Below are 20460 nucleotides of genomic sequence, written 5' to 3'. Positions count from 1 at the left end.
ACAATCCTTGTTTCCAACCAGAGCCCCACCTTGACCTTCGCCTCTCTCTTTGCCCAGACTTCCTTCTGTGACTCTCTGACCACCTCTCCCTGTTAGTCTCCAGACCCATATCCTTATATCTGGCTTGTTTTGCCACCACCTGAGCCCATAGCCACTTTTAGGTTTTTTGTTGTTGGTGGTGGTTTTGTTTTTTTTTTTTTTTTTGCAAGTGAAGAATTCTGCTCCAGCTTAAACACACACATGCATACATGCACACACAGAGAGTATTGTACACAGAGATTTTTAGAAGGGGCACTGGCTTTGTTGCTAGGTCATTAAATAAGAATATTTACTGAGTGCCTTCTCTTCAGCCTGTGGCCTTGTGCCCTGGGTTCCCAGGTATTTAAGTTAAAAGGAAAATTTTCTTGTATTTTTGACATCAGTGTGTTTTATTACTGTCAGTAAAATTTTTGACCAGATTTTGGCATGTTGGGATATGTGGGGGCGTGTGTGTGTAAGTAAATTACAAGCGAAGAGCTGTATGAAGCCCCACCAGCCTAGGGCCAGCTTAGCCTAACAGCTTACTGGATATCAGGCCCCTACCCCCATCTTGCCCCAGCCTTATCTAACTTTGACTGGGGACCCCAGCTCCTCAGTCTAGAGCCCAAGGCAGATTCAAGCTGACCTCCTGCCAGGACCAGTGGAATTGTCCACCTTAGAGAGCCCATTTCCCACCCACCCTCTGGAAAGGTCCTCTGGGGTGTCCACCCTGGGCCATGGCCATGTTGTCCTGATGCCTTCGATACAGAAGGTGCTTTCCAGCTTGGTTTCAGAGCTTCAGGCCTCCCTGCCTTGGCCCCAGGCTCCTCCATCATTTCCCACTCCCCTGAGGCCTTTGTGGCTCCAGCCCCAGCAAGTCCCAATCTCCTTCCTATTGGGCTGCTCCCACAGTTAGACTGAAGGAAGCTTCTTGAAGCGGGAGCTAATTTGTCAGGTATGCTAACCAGTTGGCTGCTGAAGCTCGGGTTCCCCTCAGGGTTATAAGCTAGTCTCTGAGCCAGAGCTCTCGGTGGCTGACGATGGCCTCATGGCCCATTCTGTGACCATCAGTAGAGGCTGTCCATCTTCTTCTGGTCTGGGGTTCAGGCATCTGTTGGCCCAGCTCCTGGGCCCATTTCTCTGGTGACATTTACAGGTGCTCTCACCAATTCCCTGGAGAAGTGCCTTTTTTCTTTATCACTTCAAGTTTGTATTAACATTTCACACATATCCTCAGAACCACAGAAGGTAGCAAAGTATGATTTTCTTAGTGTCTGTTGGTCACAGTCATTAGAATGGTCCTTCGGTTTATGCCATGCCACAGTTGGAATCCATTCCAAGGCAGAAGTCTCCTTAGGTCCTGCAGGTTCCCCTACATCTGGCCCTGTGGTTCTGGCTGCCCTTCTCCCCCTGCCCCTCCTATTAAGCACTTCAGACCTGTTGTGATGTGGTGGAGCAGGCTGGCAGAGAGCACTACCCCAGGAGTCCAAGCCCCAGCGTGGCTTGGGCTAGCCACTCTCCACCATGGCTCAGATGCCTGTGTGCGGAATGACAGGGTGGCCCCTCCGGTTCACAGGCCTCGCTGACTCTGTGCCCTGGCAGTCAATGGTGCTCCTGTGGCCTTTTTGCCCCCGACTCAGAAGTGTGGGTAGGACGCCTCTCCTTGGAGAAACACCATGTCAAGCCCACAGGTGCAGGCTGGACACTGACCCTGGGCAGGCAGTGCTGGCCCTGTACTCACCTGATGATGCAACAGTCACCTGACTGTCTCCTTCATCTACCCTGCCCCTCCCACCTGACCCTGGGAATTGCACCAAACCCCAGCTGCTGGGCGCTCCCCCACCTGCCAAGGAGAGCCTTGTGGCTCAGTGAGGGGAGAACGCAGGACTAAACAATGTAGGGTCCTACCTGGCCAGCTGACCCCCACTCAGATTGATCATTTCACCACCCAGTCATGCTGCAGGGTCCCATCCATCCATCGGAAGAAGCAAAGCTTGCTGCTAGCTAGTGTTTCGGGGCTGCTCTCAGATCCTTGCATGAAAGGGTCAATAAGAATAGTAAGTATGGCCAACCCTTGATTATCCACACATAGCACCCAAAGGCCTCTCCATCACAGTGCAGCCAGGCTCAGGAGACCCAGCCCAGCCCAAAGAGCAGTTCTCTGTGCTGCAAACTGTGTCTACCATGTCTGATTTTTAGAAGGCTCAGCACTTCTGCCCACCTTAGCTTAGGTAAGCAAGACCTGGGGTAAGGCTGCCAGGATGAGTTCCCCCACCTTCGCTGGGCTCCCCATTTCTTCTGTCCAGCAGCTGCAGTGTGGTTAGGACATAGGTCGAAAGGGCAACTCTGTTGTTCAGATGCTAGACAACTCCTTACTCCCCCTTGCCGTGGATACTGCGATGTCCCCTGGGGCCATGCTGATGCTTCCACAGGACTAAGGGCCATAGACTGCAGTGCCCATCATGCCACAGAAGCCACAGAGAACTTCTATTAATTGAGGGGACAGCCCTGTCTAGGGGGTCAAGAGGCACAGGATGGTCCAGCCCTGCCACCATTCCCGTGTGCTTTTCAGGGAAAATCATATCACCTTTCTAGCCTTCAGTCTCCTCTGTCAAGTGAGAGGAATGGACTAGACAGCCAGTCTCTAAGAAATCTATCAGGAGATCATGGGGTAACTTTAGTCTCCGTAGAAGAGATCAAAAGTTTGTACGAGACACCCAGAGACAGTTGGCACTTATGCCTAGTTTTGGCCATAAGGCAAATATTAATTGTAAGGATAACCATTTTGTCCTGGTTTGCCTGGGACTGTCCTTGTTTATTCCTGTTGTTTCTCCATGATTGTTAGTAGTTCCCATTTCATTCTCCAAGTGTCCCAGTTTGGATGGTATCTTATATGGCCACCCTGTTGACTGAGATGTAATCTAATGAAATGAGATTTCCCTGTCTTCTCCACACTCAGTCTGCTTTGGTACAAGTCACAGGAGGCCTTTGACTGCTCATAGGAGAATCTCTGCTGATACGTTGCCTTTCATTGACAAATATCAATCACTGTATTTACACCACATCCAATGACTAGAGGGATGTCATTAAATCAGTCACTGTATTCAATGACCAGAGGGGTGTCATTGAAGACATAAATGATCTCCTGCATCATATACTGCTCCTGACTGAAGTGCCACATGAAAAAGTTTTGCAAGAAACTTAGATGTTCCTTCCTCTCTGGCTATAAGACTCTATAATGGACCAAATCTCCCTTTTCTGCTTGGCTGCCAGGAGGCTCATATATAAATGTATAGCTGAATTATAGAAACACCGTAAGTCCTTATTATTGGTATAGCGGTATTCTTTTTATCCCACCAATCCTGACTTTCTGCCTTATTTCCATTTTCTTTGTTCTGATTTGTTATTCTTATTTATAATTATCTCATATTTATAGTTTATCATTCTTCTATAAATATGGTTTTGTTATAGTTACTTTGAATTCTTTGTAGCACCAAGTAGAAAAGGAACACAAAAGGAGTGAACTTAGAGGATATGCTTTTTAGCTAAAAGATCAAATCACCTGGTCCTCCAAAGCACGTCACAGTGTCTGAGGCCCTGCCCCTTAAGAGACAATTATTTGAGTCTTAAAGACTTGTTAATCTTCTGAGCACCTGCAAAAATGTAGTAAGTGGAATTTTCAAGTCTGTATCATCGCACAACTAGTGAAAAGAAGAGGGTGGGCATGAGGGGAGCCTGAGGGCAGCATGCCAGCAGTAGGGCATGCTTACAGGAGAAAAAGTAAGCGTAGAGATGCTCATCACTCACCCAGGTCTTCGCCAGGGGATGCCAGGGAGTGGACACCTGAGAAGGGGCTGGGGAACCAACTCTGGCCATGGGAGGCCTGGGTCCAGGTGGCGACACTGCCTGTTAGCAACATGGGACCTTCAGTAAGCCACCTTCCTGATGTCCAAAGTCAGGTGGTTGGATGAGATGGAGTCCACAGTGACTCCAGCCTTGGGATTCCAACCCTGCTCCTGGGGAGGAGGGTCCTGAGGATGCACCTGAGCCCAGGAAGCTGAGCCTGCCTAGCTGGCAGCTGGCCCTAGGAGGAGACACACACTTGGGGCTCCACACAGACCAACTTTTCTCCTCCACTCGAGGGCAAGGATCCCCATACTTTCATGGCATCCCTGGGGCACTGACTGGACAAAGAAAGGCTGCAAAGCCAGAGGAACCTTCCAGAATGATCTTCCTGGCAATTGCTTAGATCAAACAAATGGTCACAGCTGTGTCAGATTGTAAGTTCTCACAGACTGTGGCAGTAGGTTGTGGTTTTGCCTTGAAACACAGGCTGGGGTGCGGGTTAGCAAGAGGGTAAAAAGCAGTGAATGATGTCCCTCGTGGACACTTTCAGAACCCAGGGCCAGAGAGGAATACTAACCTGAGAATAATCTACCCCTTGGAAAACTCACCCCTGAATAATCCACTGGCACTTCCCTCCTGCACCATCTGCGGCCCCATCCAGAGTTCACCCCGCAGCGCCTGCGTCTCCGATCTCATTGGGCCCACTTCAGCTCCAAGGCACGGTCGAGGCAGGATTTGTTATCTGTTTTATCGATTAGGCAACTGAGGCTTAGAGAGCTTAGACCCACTCGGAATGGATCACAAAGCACAGATGAGAGCCCAGGCCTCCTGTCCCTAACTGCCCTGCAGTTCCCAGAGCCCACTTTGTTTTCTGCTGTCAGCTTCCCACATGGCCAGTCCTCAGAAACACACTGACATTCAGGTCACCCAACACTGACGTGGGAGCGGGTGAGGAAAGAATTGCAGGGCTTGGGTATGCGGAGCCAGAGCCTGTGGTTCTGGTTGAGTTTCCCTGGTTAACCTTTGAGGGGTCTCAGCCAAGTGTGGCACCGAGTCTGGGCTGCCCAGGCTGTGCATGAGTCCCAGTAACTCTGTCTTCTCTTTTGTGTGTGTGTGTACTTCTATCACACAGAAGAAGAGCGTGATTTCTCCTCCGAGGCCGTTGATCTCCAACCCAGAACTAAAGGGGAGAAGAACCACCCCCAGCATCCAGCGTGGCATCTCTTGTGCCAGGACCAGGGATGACTGGGCCATGGACGCAGATGTCTCCAACCTTCAACTGTTCGCATAGCACACGGGGGACTCGTGGGGGCCACCTGCCACTGCCAGCTGAAACAATACAATGGCAATACTGACATCCTTCATGACGTTTTCCCGACAGACATTCAGGCAGAAAGTGCTGGTGCGTTTTCTGTCTGCAAAGTAGAGGGCCATGCCTCACCAATAGAATAGCTTAGGCCCTGATGACCTGCTCCGAATCCACTCACAGCCAGTGACACTTGCAAAAAACTCCCAAAGCCGTCTTGGGTTTGGCTTCTGCAGCTCTTGACCAATGTGGCCAAAGCTGGACACCTCCTTGGGACACTGGGATTATTCATAAATGCAGCCTGCCCTGACTCTCCCTGAGTAGCATCTGAAGTCTTTGTGAAGGTCATGGATCCTGAACAAAGTGTCAAGGGCACCAAGAAGGCTGAGGGAAGTCCCCGGAAGCGGCTGACCAAAGGAGAGGCCATTCAGACCAGTGTTTCTTCCAGCGTCCCGTACCCAGGCAGTGGCACAGCTGCCACCCAAGAGAGCCCCGCCCAAGAGCTCCTAGCCCCGCAGCCCTTCCCGGGCCCCTCATCAGTTCTTAGGGAAGGCTCTCAGGAGAAAACAGGCCAGCAGCAGAAGCCCCCAAAAAGGCCCCCCATCGAAGCATCCGTTCACATCTCACAGCTTCCGCAGCACCCTCTGACACCAGCATTCATGTCTCCCGGCAAACCTGAGCATCTCCTGGAGGGGTCCACATGGCAACTGGTCGACCCCATGAGACCTGGACCCTCTGGCTCCTTCGTGGCCCCTGGGCTCCATCCTCAGAGCCAGCTCCTTCCTTCCCACGCTTCCATCATTCCTCCCGAGGACCTTCCTGGTGTCCCCAAAGTCTTTGTGCCTCGTCCTTCCCAGGTCTCCTTGAAGCCCACAGAAGAGGCACACAAGAAGGAGAGGAAGCCCCAGAAGCCGGGCAAGTACATCTGCCAGTACTGCAGCCGGCCCTGTGCCAAGCCCAGCGTGCTCCAGAAGCACATTCGCTCACACACGGGTGAGAGGCCCTACCCCTGCGGCCCCTGTGGCTTCTCCTTCAAGACCAAGAGTAATCTCTACAAGCACAGGAAGTCTCATGCCCACCGCATCAAAGCAGGCCTGGCCTCAGGCATGGGTAGTGAGATGTACCCACATGGGCTGGAGATGGAGCGAATCCCTGGGGAAGAGTTTGAGGAGCCCACCGAGGGAGAAAGTACAGATTCTGAAGAGGAGACTAGTGCCACCTCTGGTCACCCTACAGAGCTCTCCCCAAGATCCAAGCAGCCCCTTCTCTCCAGTGGGCTGTTCAGCTCTGGGAGCCACAGTTCCAGCCATGAACGCTGTTCCCTGTCCCAGTCCAGCACCACCCAGTCACTCGAAGACCCCCCTCCATTTGTGGAACCCTCATCTGAGCACCCCCTGAGCCATAAACCCGAAGACACCCACACGATTAAGCAGAAGCTGGCCCTCCGCTTAAGCGAGAGGAAGAAGGTGATTGATGAGCAGGCATTTCTGAGCCCAGGCAGCAAAGGGAGTACTGAGTCTGGGTATTTCTCCCGCTCTGAGAGTGCAGAGCAGCAGGTCAGCCCCCCAAACACCAACGCCAAGTCCTACGCTGAGATCATCTTTGGCAAGTGTGGGCGAATAGGACAGCGGACCGCCATGCTGACAGCCACCTCCACCCAGCCCCTCCTGCCCCTGTCCACCGAAGACAAGCCCAGCCTGGTGCCTTTGTCTGTACCCCGGACGCAGGTGATTGAGCACATCACGAAGCTCATCACCATCAACGAGGCCGTGGTGGACACCAGCGAGATCGACAGCGTGAAGCCACGGCGGAGCTCGCTGTCCAGGCGCAGCAGCATGGAGTCCCCGAAATCCAGCCTCTACCGGGAGCCCCTGTCATCCCACAGCGAGAAAACCAAGCCCGAACAATCACTGCTGAGCCTCCAGCACCCGCCCAGTACCGCCCCCCCTGTGCCTCTCCTGAGAAGCCACTCAATGCCTTCTGCCGCCTGCACTATCAGCACCCCCCACCACCCCTTCCGAGGTAGCTACTCCTTCGATGACCATATCACCGACTCCGAAGCCCTGAGCCGCAGCAGTCACGTGTTTACCTCCCACCCCCGGATGCTGAAGCGCCAGCCGGCAATCGAATTACCTTTGGGAGGGGAGTACAGTTCCGAGGAGCCTGGACCAAGCAGCAAAGACACAGCCTCCAAGCCCTCAGATGAACTGGAACCCAAGGAAAGCGAACTTACCAAAAAGACCAAGAAGGGTTTGAAAACAAAAGGGGTGATCTACGAATGTAACATATGTGGTGCTCGGTACAAGAAAAGGGATAACTACGAAGCCCACAAAAAATACTACTGCTCAGAGCTTCAGATCGCAAAGCCCATCTCTGCAGGCACCCACACATCTCCAGAAGCCGAAAAGAGTCAGACTGAGCATGAGCCGTGGTCCCAAATGATGCATTACAAACTGGGGACCACCCTGGAACTCACTCCACTAAGGAAGAGGAGGAAAGAGAAGAGCCTTGGGGACGAGGAAGAACCACCCGCCTTTGAGTCCACAAAAAGTCAGTTTGGCAGCCCCGGGCCATCCGATGCTGCTCGGAACCTTCCCCTGGAGTCCACCAAGTCACCAGCAGAACCGAGTAAATCAGTGCCCTCCTTGGAGGGACCCACGGGCTTCCAGCCAAGGACTCCCAAGCCAGGGTCCAGTTCAGAATCAGGGAAGGAGAGGAGAACAACGTCCAAAGAAATTTCTGTCATCCAGCACACCAGCTCCTTTGAGAAATCTGACTCTCTCGAGCAGCCGAGTGGCTTGGAAGGGGAAGACAAACCTCTGACCCAGTTCCCATCGCCCCCACCTGCCCCACACGGACGCTCGGCTCACTCCCTGCAGCCCAAGTTGGTCCGCCAGCCCAACATTCAGGTTCCTGAGATCCTGGTAACCGAGGAGCCTGACCGGCCGGACACAGAGCCAGAGCCGCCCCCTAAGGAACCTGAGAAGACTGAGGAGTTCCAGTGGCCCCAGCGCAGCCAGACACTTGCCCAGCTCCCGGCCGAGAAGCTGCCACCCAAAAAAAAGAGGCTGCGCCTGGCAGAGATGGCCCAATCATCAGGGGAGTCCAGCTTTGAGTCCTCTGTGCCTCTGTCTCGCAGCCCGAGCCAGGAAAGCAGTATCTCTCTGAGTGGGTCCAGCCGCTCAGCCTCATTTGAGAGGGATGACCATGGGAAAGCCGAGGCCCCCGGTCCCTCATCTGACACACGCCCCAAACTCCCGGGCACCCACATGTTGACTGTCCCCAGCCACCACCCGCATGCCCGAGAGATGCGGAGGTCAGCCTCAGAGCAAAGCCCCAACGTTTCCCATTCTGCCCACATGACCGAGACACGCAGCAAATCCTTTGACTATGGCAGCTTGTCCTTGACAGGCCCTTCTGCTCCAGCCCCAGTGGCTCCACCAGCGCGGGTGGCCCCGCCAGAGAGAAGAAAATGCTTCTTGGTGAGACAGGCCTCTCTGAGCAGGCCTCCAGAATCTGAGTTGGAGGCTGCCCCCAAGGGAAGACAGGAGAGCGAAGAACCACAGCCCTCATCCAGTAAACCCTCCACCAAAAGCTCATTGTCCCAGATTTCCTCCACGGCCACCTCACATGGTGGGCCCTTGGGAGGCAAGGGCCCAGGGCAGGACAGGCCCCCATTGGGGCCCACTGTGCCCTACACAGAAGCACTGCAGGTGTTCCACCACCCTGTTGCCCAGACACCCCTGCATGAGAAGCCGTACCTGCCCCCACCTGTCTCTCTTTTCTCCTTCCAGCACCTCGTGCAACATGAGCCAGGACAGTCTCCAGAATTCTTCTCCACCCAGGCCATGTCCGGCCTCCTGTCCTCACCATACTCCATGCCTCCACTTCCTCCCTCCTTATTTCAAGCCCCACCGCTTCCTCTCCAGCCTACTGTTCTGCACCCAGGCCAACTCCATCTCCCCCAGCTCATGCCTCACCCAGCCAACATCCCCTTCCGACAGCCTCCTTCCTTCCTCCCCATGCCATACCCAGCCTCCTCAGCACTCTCTTCTGGGTTTTTCCTGCCTCTGCAATCCCAGTTTGCGCTTCAGCTCCCTGGTGATGTGGAAAGCCATCTGCCCCAGATCAAAACCAGCCTGGCCCCACTGGCAACAGGAAGTGCTGGCCTCTCCCCAAGCACAGAGTACAGCAGTGACATCCGGCTACCCCCTGTGGCTCCCCCAGCCAGCTCCTCAGCACCTACATCAGCTCCTCCACTGGCCCTGCCCGCCTGTCCAGACACCATGGTGTCCCTGGTTGTGCCTGTCCGTGTTCAGACCAATATGCCATCCTATGGGAGTGCAATGTACACCACCCTTTCCCAGATCTTGGTCACCCAGTCCCAAGGCAGCTCAGCAACTGTGGCACTTTCCAAGTTTGAGGAACCCCCATCAAAAGGGATGACTGTGTGTGGTGCAGATGTGCATGAGGTTGGGCCCGGCCCTTCTGGGTTAAGTGAAGAGCAAGGCAGAGCTTTCCCAACTCCATACCTGAGAGTGCCTGTGACATTACCTGAAAGAAAAGGCACTTCCCTGTCATCAGAGAGTGTCTTGAGCCTGGAGGGGAGTTCATCAACAGCAGGGGGAAGCAAACGTGTCCTTTCACCAGCTGGCAGCCTTGAACTTACCATGGAAACCCAGCAGCAAAAAAGAGTGAAGGAGGAGGAGGCTTCCAAGGCAGATGAAAAACTTGAGCTGGTAAAACCGTGCAGTGTGGTACTTACCAGCACCGAGGATGGGAAAAGGCCAGAGAAATCCCACTTAGGCAACCAGGGCCAGGGCAGGAGGGAGCTAGAAATGCTGTCCAGCCTGTCCTCAGATCCATCTGACACAAAGGAAATTCCTCCCCTCCCTCACCCCACATTGCCCCATGGGACAGCCCCAGGCTCAGAAGCTTTGAAGGAATATCCCCAGCCATCTGGCAAACCTCACCAAAGAGGGTTGCCCCCACTGAGTGTGAAGAAAGAAGATTCCAAGGAACAACCTGATCTCCCCTCCTTGGCACCTCCCAGCTCTCTGCCTCTGTCAGAAACGTCCTCCAGACCAGCCAAGTCACAAGAAGGTACGGACTCAAAGAAGGTACTGCAGTTCCCCAGCCTCCACACAACCACTAATGTCAGTTGGTGCTATTTAAACTACATTAAGCCAAATCACATCCAGCATGCAGATAGGAGGTCCTCTGTTTACGCTGGTTGGTGCATAAGTTTGTACAACCCCAACCTTCCGGGGGTTTCCACTAAAGCTGCTTTGTCCCTCCTGAGGTCTAAGCAGAAAGTGAGCAAAGAGACATACACCATGGCCACAGCTCCGCATCCTGAGGCAGGAAGGCTTGTGCCATCCAGCTCCCGCAAGCCCCGCATGACAGAGGTAAGTTCAACCTTGTTTTTCTTCTCATCACTGATTTGCAAAAGCCCTTGGTGAGCTTTTAAAGCCACAGTATCCTCAGGTTCAAGTTGCAGAACTAGAGCCAGATGAGTGTCAGATTGCCTTTCTGAAAGCTGAGGCTGGTCACCTTACAAGGAAACATGTTTATTGAGTTTCTTTGTCAGTGTATCCCTCGTATCGTTGGAATGGATACACTTTCAACAAAGTTAGCCATAAAGTGATCCTGCTCTCCCATGAACTTCTGTTGTAAAATCAAAGATACAGGCTCAGTAAGAAAACAAGAAATTTACCAAAAGACTGAGTTGGAAAACTTGGCTGACAGGAATGCCTGTAGCAATTTTAGAACTTTATACCTCTCCTTCATTGTATGGATATCCCTTGTCTTGTTAGTCTTTTCCTGCTTTTCTTAATTCTTACATCTGCTGTTTCCATTCTCTAGTACCACTTTAAATCTTCCCATTTCCAAGATTCTATAATTTGGCACAAACAACTCCTGCAATATTCCTTCTTCCTTTTCTGGGAGTAAGACAGCAAATGGAGCTGAGATGCAGTATCCCACCTTACCAGTGGATGGCAATGCCACTCACAGTTTGACCTATCTGTGCTATGTGGTCAAGAAACGCTAATATTTACTCTTTCATTGCCTTTGATCTGAGGCTACATCAGGAGCTATAAAATGAACTAGTCCCCTGAAAGCTCAGCAAGTTTGAAATTCAGTAATTTCAAACTTCAGACAAAAACCACCACCATACCCTGACAAGGCCAGCCTAGGGATTTGGATTATGTTGACTTGGCATTTGTGGAATAACAGCTGATCTTGTTTATTGAGCAGCCTCATGGTGCCAGGCACTGTGCTGGGCCCTTGAATCTAGTCACTGTTCACCTCCACCTCTGAAGTAACATAACCATCTCCCTTCTATAGCTTAGGGAACTGAGGGTCAGAGTCTGAGAAAGGTCAAGGTCATCTGGAAAATGTTGGACAAACCCACAATTTGAACCCAGACCTATCTGACTCCAAAGAGTCTATTTTTCTTCTTTTAATTATTTGAGGAGAGAAAAATCTTAAAAGATGACTGCAAATTAAAAAATATTCATTAGTGTGTCTTCAGACCAGAAGCTCTGACCAAATTAGGTCTAAATTCCCAAAACTAAATTCATATTGTAGATAAGTGAGCAAAACTGTGTTCTATAATTTCCCATGCTCTCATATCTTCCTCTTTTGTCATTGAGCGAACTTTGCGCATTGAATTTGTCCTTAGCTTGACTGGATGTTCTTCACAGAACTGTTTTCTAAATTTATTCCCTAGATGTCTTTGTCAGTCTACATAGATCCCTAACCAAGATTTCCACTTTTGCATTAATGTCATGCTAATTTCCTCTTCAGCATCTCTTACTAGCTGTGGCCACTCCCAAGATGCTGTTATAATTATTCATACTGCTAGCTTTTTGGGTACCTATTATGTACCAAGTACTATGCTAATTGCTACTTTTCTCCTTACAACCAACTTGAAAGTTAGGGTGCAATATCGCCATTTCATAGATGAAGAGACCAAAACACAGAGAGGTTAAGTAACTTTCACAAGGCCACACAGTAAATGGCAGAGCCTAGATCAAAACTAGATTTTACTCCAGTGCCCTTTTGAATTATCTAAGCTGCCTCTAGTTTTTAATGACTGAAAATGTTACAGGCCATTTAAGAGAAAGAAAGTGTTAATTTGGATTTGGCAATTATTTATTTATAATTGGATTTGGCAAGTATTTATTTATAATGCTCCTAAAACCTGTGAACTTTTCCTTGGAATATTCTGTTTGGTTCACTGGCATGTTTCCTGCCAGAATTGCCCCAATCTGGTACATTAGTATAACCGCATGGTCTATGGCTTAAGGCCTTTATACAACTACACCTCTCTCTGGTCTCTGCTTGCATATCTCCAGCGAGAGGAACTCACCATCTCATGATACATTCCAATCCATCTTTGGACAGTGCTCTAAGAAGGCTCTTTATTGTACTGAGCTGACATTTGTCAGCTTGTGGCTTCCATTCTCTGTTAGTAGTTCTGAAAAGGTCCTTAGGTCTATCTTAGCATTTTGAAGCTCTTCCAAACCATCTTTGTGCAGGTCTAGGACACCCTATGATGTTTTTGTTTGGTCATAGATATTTTCTTCCATGTATAAACCCTGGAGAAACCCCAGCTTGTTAAGAGTCCACTTTGTAGCCACATTCTTTCCTTTTTCCTCCTTGGTAATCATTTTGACAACAACACAGCACTGTCACAAAGTTATTAAGAACAAGGATTCAGGTGCCAACTTGCCCAGGTTTGAATCCCACTACCTTACCTACTAGCTATGGGACCTTGGACCAATAACTTAAACTCTCTGAGCCTTGGTTTCATCCTCTGTAAAATAGGGATAATAATAACACTTAGCTCATAGGACTGTGGAGATAATTAAATGAGTTAAGACATGCAGAGTGTGCTTAGAACAGTGCATGCCACATTGGCACTCAGTAAGTATTTTTAGCTATACTTATTCATATGGTTGTCATCAAAAGCTAAAATGGATCCCTGGTCCCTGCTCGATTCCAACACTGTGTTTCCTGGGAGAGTGGTACACTGCCACCCAAACCAGCCTCCTCCAGTGTGGCCCAGATATCACGGCAGGCTGTGAGGGAGAAGCAGTCCGTTTGCCTGTGGGAGGCACCTTGGTCATTCCATGGACAGTCTAGATCACAGGCCGGGGTGGAGTGGAAGTGGTAGGCTCTGGAAACCCAAGGGTATTGCAGAAAACTAGCTGCCTTCTGCCAAAGCAGCAGTCCAGATTCTTGCTCGGTTTCCACTCCCCTCCTCCAAGTCTGAAGAGATTATTTGGTGGTCACTGAGTCATAGAAGTTGGCCCTGGAATGGATCTTCAAGATGGTCTAAATCCCCTCAGACTCTGAGGCCCAGAGAGGTGAAGTCATCCACCAAACAGCAGCTCAGTGTGCCATGGCCTATCTGGCGCTGGAACTCAGATTCCCCAATTCCCAGGCAGGCACCTTTCTGTCTAGCCCCATGCTGTCCTTGTGGGGGCAGGTGTGGTGGCTGGCACAGGGAACTGCCGTTCTTAGATTGCCTCAGCATCAGGAAATGTGGTTGCTTCATTCACTGGCTGGAAACAGCATGGTTTTTCATGACCTTAATGACAGTGGCGTGAAGTAGGAGGAAATTCTCACTCCCAGCCCCCGCCCTAGGCACAGCATTTCTGCTCCCTAGGCAAGAGTGCACCCACCCCTGACAACACTGCAGCATTTAGAGGACATGTTCTTGGAATAGTGGAAGATGTCCAGGAAGCACAAGGCCAATGCCAGCCCTCCCCTTAAGCCAGCTCTCATCACTGACACATGGCTCTGTAAAGTGTGTGGGTCCTGCAGGACTAACAGCCCAGAGCTTGCACAGCCTCTCTGTGCCTGTCTCTGTGGTGGAGTTGGGGACGTGCTGCTGGTCAGGGTCCTCAGCCCAGCTCCTGGCCTTTGGTACTAGCACAGGAGGGCCAAGGTCCTGGAAGCAAGAGACCTGTGCTGCACTCCCAGCTCTGCCCTCAACTCACTGGGTAACCTTAGCTTTCTGATCTATAAACAAGAACTGGGCCAGTTTATCTCCAAGGCAGAGTGGAGCCTTTGTTCACGTGTTCAACATTATTTAAGCATCTTCTCTGAGATAGGCCCTGTGTGGGGTTCTGGGGTGCCCAAGGAGACCAAGATTAGGACCTGTCACCAGGAGTTCCCAGACTAGTGTGAAAGACAGATAACAAACACAGGTCTTATGGGAGGTTAACCTGAAAGAGACAGGGTTCCAGCTGTAACACCAACTAATGGCATGGCCTTGGATAAGGGACTTCTCTCTGGGGATCAGTTTCCTTAATTCTGTAAAGTGGGGCGAATAGCACCTCTTCATGGAGGAGTGTGAAGATTACATATGTGTACTTGTGCAGTGCCATATAAGGCATGATGATTAGCATTGCATTAGTGGCTGAGGATGCACTTTTAACCAGCAATGATTTTGTCATTCCTGCGGTGGGCCAGGTTCACCTCCCTTCGCTGGTTTCCCCGGAAGGCCAGAAAGATCTAGCTAGAGTGGAGAAGGAAGAAGAGAGGAGAGGGGAGCCGGAGGAGGATGCTCCTGCCTCCCAGAGAGGGGAGCCGGCGAGGATCAAAATCTTCGAAGGAGGGTAAGACTCATGTTTGGTTTTCATCGTCTGCTTCCCGTGGAATAAGAGCTGGTGCCCGTCGGTGTTCACGGGCAGCAGTGGCTCAGTTGACAAGGGCTCTGCCCACACGTGCCCTGTGGTCCCAGCGATGCCTTTCAGCAGACATCACCTTCCTGGGACTCTCAGGCCCCTCTGTTTAAGAATACCATGGGGTTTCTTGGTGGGGATGGGCAATGCTGGGTATTTGTTGAGGAACTGGAGGGGTCTGGGTCTTTCTCCAGCCCTTCATTTTCTCAGATCCTGGCCAGGTTTCTAGTCCCTGCATTGGGTTGCCATCCCAGTATCCCAGCAAATGTCCAGACTCCTGTCTCTCTTGACATGTATTCTCCAAAAATCACCTCTGTACTGCCCAATGGCCATCTTGGCATGTCTGGTTTCCCACGGGGCACTCGGGCTCAGCCGACTAGGCTATTTGCAGGGCTGATTGCACACTGTATGCACCTGGTGTTTCCACTGGTCCCCATCCTGACTGGCTGGGGCCCAGGACTCATCGGTTGGTGAATATTTTGAATATCATTCCTAGTTATGCACCTTTGATGCTTAACTTTGGGAAACCAATGGTCTAAACGTTTCAGAGCTCACAGCTTCGGGGACTGTCTGGGCTCTGGAAGGGTGCCTTGTTTCAGACGTGCTTTGTGGAAGTTTTGTGCCGCTGTGTTTTGTGTGGCCACATGTTTGCTTCCTGGGATTTGGGTGTCTGTGAGCAGGTCCTGTGGCGTCTGTCTCAGGGTCCTGTGTCTGTGTCCCTGGTGTGATCAGGGTGGCCTGGTCCTGCACAGCCCTGAAGGACAACAACATAGAGGAAGATGTGCTTCCTGTGGAGGACAGTCCCCATGAGCCGGGGCCAACACGGCTGTCACTGGGGGCCTCTGATCCTCTAGCACCTGCAAGCGCCTAACTCACAGGGTCAGCATGGGAGGCACAGGAGTCCTCCGTAAGGTTGGGGGACAACAGAGACTGCCATCGTCCCCAGCGCCACCAGTTGGCAGTTGGCATCTTCTGGTGGAACTGACCAGTAGGGGCTCTCAGGAGGAAGGGTGCTTGGAAATGTGGAGAGCAGGGTGGTCAGTGATGGGAAGGGGGCCAGGGGTAGCAAAAGACCCTGAAACCTACTGCCTAAAATACCAATAGCGACTACATTGAAAAAAAACTGGACCAAAGGTCTTCAACAATGCCAACCCTCTTTCCGTTTGGGGGTGGACGCAGTTCCTCCTGCTGTTTGGTTAGAGCGCCCTCGTGTGTCTCTGTGTTCTCATGCCACTGGGTCCCTTAGAGGCCACACAGAGGCAGGATTGATGAAGCGCCTGCTCCCAGGGACTGGCCCTCTTCCTTCTTGCTTTAGAGGCTCTCTGTGGGCTCTGAGGACTGCTGAGTGTTTCGTGGTGTCCCGGGAGCTTGCCCCAGCAGCGTTCTGTATGCGCCTGAGGAGATTCGCATCTTCCCTGAGAGGCAGGTGCTCTGAGACCTCGGGAAGCCTGAGACTCCAGAAAGGCAGCTGGCAGGAGCCACTCCCCTCCCAGCTTCCTGCTGGATGTCTCTGCCTACAGGGTCTGCATTGGCTGAAGGAGGGGAAAGATCACCCACGAGTCCCCTTCTCCTCTTCCTCCAGCCGGCATGGGTCCTGCTCCCTCTGCACCTCCTTCCAGGTCTTCACTCAGTCCCATCTGCTCTGCTTCAGAATCCTCCTCTTGGTTGAGTTCTGTCATCTCTGCCCCACTTACCTCTGTTCTGCCTGAGACTAGCCCCCCAGTTCTCCAGCCCTCAGTTTCCTTATTTGTAAAAGGGGGAGAATAACGTTTGTAAAAGGGGGAAAATAACATGTGGGATTTTCAGAGGACCCTGTGAGACCCTATGTAAAGTCTATAGTTCATAGCTGCTCAAAAAATGGACATTGGTGTATTTTACCACTAGTATATCCATTTCATCAATCTCCCTCCAGGACAGTCCCACTCTATTCTGCCAGCTATGGAAGGTATCTTCTCCCTTTCAACTTGTCACATGCAATTTGAGCACATACGGAATTGATTATAGTGTCAGATCCTTTCCTCCCCCAGCCTGGCTGTCTCAAGCTGGGACCGTGCCTCCCACCCTCACTTCTGGTGATTCTTCTACATTCATGGTTCTCTTAGGGCTGGCGTCACCCACCAGAGTGTTTGGAAATGGTGAAGGAGAGGGGAGGGCATTTTGGTTGCTACATAACCTAGGACACCTCCGGCATTTCAGGGATGGGGCCGGAGATGCTGACCTTCCAGTCCACCAACCTTACAACCTCTTGTTCCCCCAAATTGCGAAGGGTGCCCCCACCCAGAATCACTGGGCACACTTCTCTGCAGTCCCACAGTTTTGCCTTAGACTCAGTTCTTCCTTTTATTTATTTCTTTCTTTTCTAATACAAAGAACACATGTATTTCACTCCTGTACACATTTGAGAAGGGTCTCCCATGGAGCTCTGTTCCTAAGATCCAGGCCAGTAGAGGCTGAGAGAGGAAGAAGAAAAAAATGGTTCCACTCAGAAGCTTCTGCTCACATTTAAATGGCCAGAGCAAGTCATATGGCCTCACCTAATTCCGTGGGAGTAGAGAAGTGCATTCCTACTGTGTGCTTGGGAGAACCTGAAATATTTGGTAGATATCATGCTCGTGACTACTCAAGTTGGTTTAACATACATCTGTAGCTTGTTATGTTTACTCAACAGTGTTTTTGACATGCCTCCATGTTGATACATGTAGGCCTAGTTCACGATGAATCAGTAAGCCAGACACAAAAGAGTAGATGCTGTATGAGTCCAACATACGTGAGTCTTTTTATCTCTAATTAAACTCGCCTTACTTTCTTTCTTGACCTCCATTTCAGCAACTGATCAATTTATTAATTCATCAAGGAGGAGGATCTGTTTAATCAGTGCCTTTTGGGTGCTCTGTGCCAGAAAATGCAGTGGCCCATGGGAGTTAAATGTCATCCTGCCCTCAAGGTGCTTGGGGACTACACCAAGGTGGCAACACAAGACCCAGTGCTAAGGTGGGGATGGCCAGGGCTATGAAGCTCACAGCAAGGGAAAGATGCCTGGCGGATGGAGTAGCCAGAGAGGGCTCCCCAGAGGAGGTGGGGCCAGGCCCGGAAGGGCGGGCGAGACCCAGACAGGTGGAGAGGAAGGTTAAGCTGCCCAACAGTCCACCTGCTACAGGTGTGATGGCAGCTCCTGTACCTGATCAGTGAGACTCACTTCCTCTTGCCTTGAGCATTCTCCCTTGCTGGCGTCACCCATCTCCTGAGCTTCCAGCCTCATCTTTGTGCCAACATTGCTACATCTGGGTCTCCAGCCAGGACCTCACCCCTGAACTGCAGACACTGGTTTTGGTGCCTCCTGGGCATTTTTGCCTGGGAAACACAACACCTCACACTTAGCGTGTGCAAACCAAGCTTCCACTTCCCACCAACAGCATCTCCTTCCACATCCAGATCTCAGGTGATACACCCAGCCCTTCACACTCAGAACTTTAACATTGTCTTGGATGCCTTCTCCCCTTTTCCAATTAGTCCCCCAATCCTGGTGTCTGCGTGAAGTAGTCAGTGACTCAGTGTGGTCTCTTTATTCCCTCTGCCACTGCTCTGGCCACCCTATCTCTAGAGTTCCAATGTTGGTACCACTGAACATCACTAAACATGGTTCTGCCTGTGTCATGCTTTTCTCCAAAGCCATCTGTGGCTGCCTCACCTACAGGATCCAGTTTAAACTCAGTCTGTGAGTGCTGGCCTCAGAATCTGACCTGCTCCTGTCGCCCTTCACCTTTTGCTGCCTGCTGGGCCCTGCCATTGCCAAATTCTACTCAGCCTTCAAAAGCCAGTACTCAGCCCTGTTACTCTAACAAGCCTCCCAAATCCCTCCACACTCTGTAGTTCTTTGTGTTACTTCTGTCATAACCCTGGTGCTAAGATCCATTTCTGTCTCCTCCCAAGTCCCTTCTTGGGTAATGATTTGCACACACAATGCATCAGTCTCTATTTATTGCACTAGTTTCCTGGCACATGGCCCCCTCTGCATTCCCCATCACTTCCACACCTGAACAAAGTCCGCATTTCCCAGGCAGACCCTGGGAGTGCCCATCAGGGATGTGATGGCTCTCTCACCCCGCACCCGTGCATTTGCCTTGGTTGTTTAGAATGGCTTTTTGTTAAGCAGTGTTGTTTTCACACACACAAAGTTATATTGTTTCTTGAAAGTAATGACTATATTGTCTTAACTCAAGTTCACTTGTCGCAAGGAAAGCTGGGAATTCAGCCCAGCGGGCTTACATGGAAGAGGAAGAGACTGGAATTGATAGGAAGCACCTGGCTGACCAAGCCCAGTTGGGTGGTATGTTGTTGGGGCTTAGGTCCGAAGGGAATGATAAGTTCAGATGGTGAGAACCCAGGATTCCATGCCAGATCCTGCCTGCTGCAGGACTCAGCTGCTGCACCTCCTGTGGGAGGGCATTGGCTCCCATCCCACCTCACCTACCTCAGTACCTCACTCCAGCCATTGCCACTCTCCTAGGCCATTCAAGTTAGCATACCCAGACTTAAGGTTTCCACCTTAAAAACATTTTGACTGAAGGGCCATATTGCCAGATTTCTCTGTTTCCTTTAAAGAAAAACTCCGTAAGAAGTTGACCGTGTTCCTCACCTCTGTATCTTTCTTCCTGGCTTCTCTCAAATCTATTCAAGGTGGGCCTTTGGGCTCTTCACACCTCAGAAGCTGCTCTTATCCAAGTCAATGGTGACCCTCACCTTGCAGAAGTCAGTAGTCAGTTCTCACTTCTATTCTTTCCTGAGCCATCAGCAGCATTTGACACAGTTAATCCTTCACTCGTCCATGCAAGACTTTGTCCTCTTGGTTTCCTGGACACTGTCTGTTTAGTCTGTTTTCACACTGCTATAAAGAACTGCCCAAGGCTGGGTAATTTATAAAGAAAAGAGGTTTAATTGACTCATTCACATGACTGGGGAAACCTCAGGAAACTTACAATCATGGCGGAAGGTGAAGGGGAAGCAAGGCACCTTCTTCACAAAGCGGCAGGAAGGAAAAATGCATGCAGGAGGAACTACTGAATGCTTATAAAACCATCAGTCTCATGAGAACTCACGCACTGTCACCAGAATGGCATAGGGGAAACTGCCCCCATGATTCAATCACCTCCACCTGGTCTCTCCCTTGACACATGGGATTATGGGTAATTACAATTCAAATGAGATTTTGGGTGGGGACACAGGCAAACTATATCACTGTCTTTCTTGATCTTCCTCTTCCTTGACTGGTTGCACTTCCTCACCATCTTCAGTGAGTCCATGATCGCCTGATCGCTGAACCCCCATGTGGCCCAGCCCCAGGCTCCGTGCTCTTCCTCTAAACTCAGTCCCATGGTGATCGATACACCATCTACGGGTTGATGACACTCAGACGCTTATCTCCAAGGCCTTCTCCCCTGAACTCTGGGTCATACATCCAACTTCGTATCTGGGAGGCAGTCCACCTGCACATCAGTGAACCCACCCTTTGTCCACAGCACAGTGCATACTGAAGAACTGTGACTCGGGCCTCTTTGACATTCCTTAAATAAATTATTTTAAAAGTTTATTTAA

General features: G+C 50.9%; 2 protein-coding genes across 5 annotated transcripts in view; one reads left to right on the top strand and one right to left on the bottom strand.

Annotated features, from left to right (window-relative positions):
* The window catches only part of PPCS (phosphopantothenoylcysteine synthetase), a 1013452-nt gene that overhangs the window by 874980 nt on the left and 118012 nt on the right, over positions 1–20460 (bottom strand). The gene's annotated exons all lie outside the window — the stretch shown is intronic.
* Positions 1–20460, top strand: part of HIVEP3 (HIVEP zinc finger 3) — a 423170-nt gene that overhangs the window by 344053 nt on the left and 58657 nt on the right. For 2 of the 3 annotated variants that reach the window (XM_050797267.1, XM_050797283.1), the window contains 2 exons: positions 4997–10578; positions 14657–14802. In XM_050797267.1, coding sequence (XP_050653224.1) covers positions 5518–10578; positions 14657–14802 — 5207 coding nt within the window. In that variant the 5' untranslated portion in view covers positions 4997–5517. Of the gene's footprint in view, positions 1–1567; positions 2076–4996; positions 10579–14656; positions 14803–20460 lie in introns of those variants that run through there. The other variant, XM_050797278.1, reaches the window with a different exon arrangement.

Source organism: Macaca thibetana, chromosome 1 (genome assembly GCF_024542745.1).
Source record: "Macaca thibetana thibetana isolate TM-01 chromosome 1, ASM2454274v1, whole genome shotgun sequence".
Lineage (NCBI taxonomy): Eukaryota > Metazoa > Chordata > Mammalia > Primates > Cercopithecidae > Macaca > Macaca thibetana.
The sequence above is the reverse complement of the archived record's forward strand: the minus strand, read 5'-3'. Positions and strand labels throughout refer to the sequence as shown.